General features: G+C 32.1%; 1 protein-coding gene across 1 annotated transcript in view; it reads left to right on the forward strand.

Moving 5' to 3' along the window:
* LOC117169253 (alpha-crystallin A chain-like) overlaps positions 1 to 5,497 on the forward strand; it is a 9,083-nt gene extending 3,586 nt beyond the window's left edge. The window contains exon 2 of the mRNA XM_033355530.1: positions 4,620 to 5,497. Coding sequence (XP_033211421.1) covers positions 4,620 to 4,955 — 336 coding nt within the window. The 3' untranslated portion in view covers positions 4,956 to 5,497. The remainder of the gene's footprint in view (positions 1 to 4,619) is intronic.
* Positions 5,498 to 7,473: the final 1,976 nt, after the last annotated feature.

Raw genomic sequence — 7,473 nt, forward strand, 5'->3', positions numbered from 1 at the left:
GGCGGATCAAAGAGACTGTTGGTCTAGACTTTATATGTCTATGGAAACAAGGGACTAGGCATGCCATTGCAGGGGTGATGCAATGAGGGGGGAGGTCCGCCACCTTTTGATGTCCCGCGACAACCATGGCAGCGTCCACATGTTTATATTTTCATGCTGTTTGTCGGCAAGAATGCTCGTGCGCATAATCAAAGGGCACATCATAAGATGGCGGCTCTCCCCACTCATGGAATTCCCCCCACTCCCATGGATTCATCCCCGCTCGCCCATGTTAGGATGGCTTGCCTAGTCCCGTGTTTCCTATGTCCATGGTTTCACCTAAGCACTTGTCAATATTATTTTCGTCATACTTGCCCCCCTGGCCAAGCCTCACTTATTTATGAGATATATTATATTTTGGACTTCAATTACGTCTAATTAATACAATTAGATTGTGTGATATTATTTTATCTGTCAAAATATCAAATTTTTATACGGTAATTATTGTCAATAGAGTTGAAAACTTTATATTTCTGTCAGCGAAACTTCCATTCTTTCGTGGTAAAAACTGTTTTCTGTAATAATTTTTCTCTTGCAACGTCAATTTTCAAGATTTTAGTAAGTAACAAAATCTCTCTGACGAAATAGATTTATTTGATGCAAAGTAGAACTAAAATTGTTAAATAATAGCCATGCTATAAGGAAAATCACCTTTGCCCCACTGGTTGGCGCTGCCCCCCTTTACCCTACTACAAATATCCGTATAGAGAATATTTTTAAATTAAAAAAAAAAGCCAAACAAATTTTGGAAATGCTCTACCTTTTTGATTTTTTATCCAAAATGGCTCTTTCTTTAAGGACCAAGAAAAGTGTAACAAAGTTCGATGTGATCCATTCATTTTGACGAGAGTTATCGCAAAAAACTGTTTTCCGGGTTGAGAGGGTTTTAAAACTTGGAAATTTGACGAAATCGAGGGATGGGAGAGGGGTCTAATTTTAGACAAATCTAATACCTTGGCTGTTGAAAATGTAAAAATTTTTTTTTAATGGTATTTCGAAAAAATTATAACTCGATCAAAAATTCTATTTTCTAAAATATAATTTTTGTTATTATTTATTATCGAAAACTGTACACATAAAAAATGTGCAATAATCTTTGAACACATATAAAACAATTTTAATTTTTCCAACTTAAAAAGCTTTTAATCTTTCTATGTTGGTCAAAAATGGTATGTAAATTTTGTATTAAATCGCAGGATATCCTGATGGGTTACCTCAACTTTTACAGACATATAGCGTAAAAACAGATTTAAAAAAATAATTGTTATGACACATGCATGATTTCAGGCCTTTTCGAAGCATATGCCAAATTGAATTTTGGGTAATTTCCCATAAATTACCTGTAACCTTGCTAAAAATTTCATCAATATATTACCATAAATTTCTGGAAATTTCTAAAAATATTTAAAATTGAATTTTGGATCATTTCTTATAAGTTACCATATTTACCTGTGAAATTACCATGAATTACCGAAAATTTCCATAAATTTCCGCAAATTTATAAACACTTCCAGATATAATTTTAAGCATTTAAAGTTATTATAAATGACCTGTAATATTGCTATAAATTACGAAAAATTTAATAAATTTCCGGAAATTTATGAAAATTTTTCAAATTGAATTTTGGGCAATTTATGGTAAGTTACCATTATTACCTGTAAAATTACCATAAATACTGATAATATCCATAAATTTCCACAAATTTATAAACACTTCTAGATATAATTTTAGGTATTTTATCTTAAGCTTCCATAAGTTTTTAGTAATATTACCATAAATGACTAAAATTTTCATAAATTTACGGATTTTTATAAATATGTTTAAAAAAGAATTTTGGGCAATTTATGATAAGTTACCATATTTATCTGTAAAATTACCATACATTTCCACGAATTTATGAACACTTCTAGATATCATTTTATGTACTTTATTTTAAGTTACCATACATTTTCTGTAATATTACCGTAAATTACCAAAGAATTCATAAATTTACGGAAATTTATAAAAATGTTTAAAATTGAATGTTGGTAAATTTATTGTAAGTTACCATAAGTTACCTTTAAAATTACCTTAATAATGCTTCCTTTAGTTGAAATCTAATATGGGCTGAAATCATGGTTGCATTTCGATAAATGTCTGAATTCATCCATTTGTTATAAAAAAAATATCGTATGCGCCAAGGGGTAGAGGGATTTTTTCGACTTGTGTAAGTTTTCAATACTCGTCTGCGGCTCACACTACGGGCTCATCTACGACTCGTACTGAAGACCTACACTCGTCGAAAACTCCCTCTTCTCCCCATAGGTGCATAATACACTATTTTATGACACATGCATGCGTTTAGCCCATTTCGACGCTTACGAAGCGGGGCTGAAGCTTTACTTTTTGCTACCTAAAAAGTGGAAAGTGACGTCAGAGGCGAATAATGAAAATTATACATCTATGAGCTCGTATTTTACGATAATCAGCCCACTCACCATGAAAACTGTAAGGAAATTTTTGATGAGGATAATATAATTTTGTGGTAACTTATGGAAAGTTATTATATATAACTGATCAAATTACCATAAATAACCAAAAATGTCCGAAAATGTATTAAAATGTTTTAAATTATTTTGAGTAATTTACCTTCAGTTATCATGAATTACCTGTAAGGTTTACGTAAATTATCACAAAATGTAATAAATTTCCAGAAATTTATGAAAGTTGGTTTCATTGAATTTTGTGTAATTTATGCTAAGTTACCATAAGTTATCTTTAAAATTACCGTAAATCATTCTTCCTTTATTCGAAATATAATATTGGCTGAAATCATGACTGTATTTTATTTTTAAATTATTGCATATGAAAAAATGTTACGACGCAACATTTCTCTAACCCTTTCCCATCATAATAAGAGCTAAGCTTCTCTTCGTAATATCCCAAGTGCGAATTGCCGGAGCTGAATCTACGGCCCAGTGTTCTTTGAATTTTGGCAGCCAAAGGTTAGCTAACGATAGTGGGCCTATATCGGCATTTGAATTGGCGGAGTGTTGAGACAGTATTGGCAGCCTATATTAGCTATTTCAATTTGCCAAACCTCCACCAATGCTTAGCCCAGTATCGACACTTTCTTGCGCAAACTCTCACTTTTATTACGGGGAACCATGTTTCACGAGGATCAGTCAAAGTCTGGCCCAGTGACGGCACATTACTGGGCCCAGAGTCATTGTTACCACTGCAAACCATGTTTTATTTAAATCGGCCCAATCTTAAGCCAGTGCTGGCACCCTATATTGGCTATTTATATTTGCCGATCCTCCACCAATTCTTGACCTAGCATCGGCACTTTCTTGCGCCAATTTTCACTTTTAGCACCTAAAAAACAAATCTTACACGAAAGATAAAAAAAATGTATTGAAAAATTGTCAAACTTCACGATGAAATTTCTAAGTTCTGTCATTCAAAATTGTAAATGTTTATGCAAAATTACATTTCCTGTCATTGCAAGAATTGTAAAGTAGTCTACAACGGAATAAAATGAAATATTACGCGAAGAAAAATTGTAATCGATTTAAATTTTATATTTAAAAATTTTTGTATTGATATTCCTGTTAACAGTTCGTGTATTTTACATTTATATAACGTCGCATAATAATTAATAATTAGAAAAAGAGAGCTTAAAATTTGGTACTTTAACTTTTCTAAACTGTTGCTTATGCGGATGGCTTTTACATAGAGTTTCAACTTGTTGGTTGGTTGTACATATGTAGGTTTGGATACCCTGATGCGTTTGAAATTTCATTTATAATATAATGTTCAAAATCTAATATATGTATTCAATCTAAACAAGATCATTAATATTTCTATTCAAAGTACTCCCAATAAATTAATATTTATTTTTTAAATACCTTTTTTTGTCATATCCTTAGACTATAGCAGTAGTCGTTAAAGTTAACCAAAATGTTTAAATGAAATTTCAATTCTTGAAATTGTAAATAATATTAGAACGATATGTAGTATTGTAGTCGTATAATGATGAATGGATAAAGCAGATGCGTCTTAAAAAAATTAAATGATTTTTTATCAGTTTTTGAATTAACTCCGGCTTCCAAGTTGGTCCGATATTGGTACTCAGTGTTGGGCCGAGAATGGCAGCCAAGCCTTGGATGCCAATTTAAGTTTATAGTTATCAATCCGGCAATGAAGCGTCGACGGCAGCTAGGTTTGGTCCCATACTGGTACCCAGTGTTGGGCCGACAGTGGCAGCCAAACCTTGGCTGCCTAGAGCAGGGCTGAGTTATCAATCCGTCATTGGCGCGATATAATAATTTTATTTTATGAGCACTAAGTTCCTTGCAAAAAATACAATTTTTCAAAATCACCCTAACACATTTATAAAGAAGCATGGAGATGAAAATGAAAATACATCCACCCCTTAATTAACGCTGACTATAGTTAATTACGTTCTATTATTGGTGATCATAATTTTTGTCAATTGACGCAATATTTAAGGAAAAAATTCCGCATTATTCGCGCGATATATGCTTTTACATCATAAATTACAAGATCATCTACAATCTTATTTCTTTAATATTTAGGCAGTTCTGGATATGATGCATTTCATGCCCGATGAGATAACCGTAAAAGTCGTTGACAAATTTGTCTTGGTCGAAGCTAAGCACGAAGAAAAACAAGACGAACACGGATGGGTTTCCAGAAGTTTCTGCAGAAAATACCCGATTCCAGAACAGTACGACCTTCAAGAAGTCAAGTCTAGCCTGTCATCAGACGGCGTTTTGACTATTACAGCCCCCAAGAAATACGATCCAAATCATCATCGGGAGAAACATATCAAGATTGAAATAACTGGAAAACCTGTGGCACGCGAAATTTTAGAGGGAACGAAAGAAGAAAAGAAGCAAGAGAAGGAATAAAAATGCTATAATTAATTTCACTTCAATTTTTTTAAGTCATTCCTCTATAAGCATGTGCTTGTGCAACTATTTCATGAGAATCAGAGCAAATAAAGGTATTATCAATTTATTTTTAAATTTAAGACAGTTTGGATAGTTCTTATCCATGAAGTACATAATGTATTATCAGCATATTAATAATTTTACTAATGTTTCAACTTACGTACATGGTATATGAGTTTTATTCCTTTTTTTATGAAGTATGAAAAATAATGTAGGCCCTTCATAATAATGTATATACAATAATTTACGTTAATTTGGAATTATAAAATCCATCAGTAATTTTTAAAATTTTACACAACTTTTTTCATCTGCAGATAAATTATTTTCCACATACATTCCAATTTTTAGCCTGTAAAGCTTGCAATAAATGTTTCACAATTTTCATGTGCATGAATTTTAGGAAATCACAATTATTATAATGTTCTCTTGTGAAAAACGTAAAGGCTTTATTGTACCTTTTAACCGAAAAAAATAAAATTGTAGTCCATGTGTATAAAAAATTTGTATTTTATACTATTCTTTTTTTGTACTATTCTATTATCTTAATGAATTTTATTACGTTTTATCACATTTTATTAAGTTTAGATCTCTTTCATTATAATCCACCCAGTGGGCACAAACGTTACAGAAGATCATTAGAACGGCTCAAAAAAATCCTCAGTCCGTCCAAATAACGTTCCATAACCATACAATGTTCCAGAGACGTTTAAAAGATGTACACTGAAACCCCGTTTACGTTTACGCCCGGATAAGTTCACTTCCCCGCGCGCGCGTGCGTGTGAATTGTGTGTGAATTGTGTGTGAGCGATTGAAGATCACATGTATCGCTATATAGCTGAAAACCATTTTTGGAGTAATAAATTAATTAATTATTGCGAATAATTCATTATTTATTTTCTAGAAATTATAACTGTACGCGCGCGCGCGCGCGCGTGCGTGCGTGTGTGTGCGTGTGTGTGTGTGTGTGTGTGTGTGTGTGTGTGATAATATATAATCACTTATATGTAGTTAATTATCACGGATTCTGAAAGAAAAACAATGAATTTAAAAAAAAAGTAAAATTCTATACCAAAAAGCAGATGAACTTTTTACAAAATATATATGAATTTTCAACAAAAAAGATAAATGCCTAATTAAAAAATTAATGTTCAACCAAAGAGAAGAATTTTTTTGTTCGAATGACGGAATATTATATGCAAATTATGGGATCACTGGAAGTTATATTTTTAGTTTGGAAAATTTCTTTAATAAAAAAACGAATTTTCAGTAAAATACTCGAATTTTCATCTAAAACATTTTGCAACAAAAAAAGGATAATTACGTTTTCGATTTAAAATATTAAGTTGTACCCCCCCCCCCCCCCCCCCCCCCCCCCCCCCAAGTTGCCGCAAAAAAACAGTTCAATCTAAAAATATAAAGATACTTTCACAAATAAAATGACATTATTATTTAACGTTTTATTACAATAAAAAAATCCAAGAACGCTCTCGAAAAACCTTGAAACATCCAGATTTTTCCTGGTATGTATTATTATTTTTAATTACATTTATTTTCGTTGTGATTTTATACACTTTATCACGGGTTACACTTAAATTCTTATTGAAACTAAAAAAATTATTCTCATAAGTAACTGGATATGTTTATTCAAAATTTGTGTCAAATATTATTATTTAATGATTATCATTTTTCATATGAACAGAGCAACACAACATAATATTTGAGATGGAAAATACATAAACGCACCTGACATGGTTCCTCTCGATGATTGTTTTATAAACACTCTTTATTCAAGTGCACCCGGAAATTTTACAGAACACTGCAAGAAACTTTTAGTAACAGAACACATCTACAAAAACACTGGTTTCCGTCGTTCGGACGTTTCGGGACTTACACTTTTGTTCGACGTTAACAAACATGTGCATACGTGCGTTGATGAGTCAACCAATCGCATCAGCATATGAAGGGGCCCCTTTCGTGGTAAGAACGATGGTGGGAGCCCTTCCCGAGTAACCCTAAATGAGATGTTTTCATTTCGGAGCAGTAAACTTAAACGGGGTTTCAGTGTATTTCTAACATGAAACGTTTTTTATGACATAATTTGGTCTGATTTAGGACAGTTTTTAAAACGCTCAAATAAAGTATTTTGACTTGTACGTTCAAGAAACGTGTTTAGGACGTTCCAATTACGTTCTTAAATTTTGTAACCACTGGGCAAATGTGTTAAAAATATTTAAATTTTAACTCAATAATTTCACATTTTTCTTATACATAATACGAGGGTAGTTCAATAAGTCCTTAGAATGAAGTATAAAAACAATTTTTTTTGTATAAATTTTTTTTTATTTTTCAACATAATCTCCTTGGAGCTCTATAGACTTGGTCAATCGGTTTTCAAGTTTTTTTAATCCTTCAGAAAAGTGCGTTTTCGGAAGTTCCTCAAAATAAGCACTTACAGAGGCAATGACGTCTTCGTTGT

The sequence above is a fragment of the Belonocnema kinseyi genome, chromosome 3 (genome assembly GCF_010883055.1).
Source record: "Belonocnema kinseyi isolate 2016_QV_RU_SX_M_011 chromosome 3, B_treatae_v1, whole genome shotgun sequence".
In the NCBI taxonomy this organism is placed as follows: domain Eukaryota; kingdom Metazoa; phylum Arthropoda; class Insecta; order Hymenoptera; family Cynipidae; genus Belonocnema; species Belonocnema kinseyi.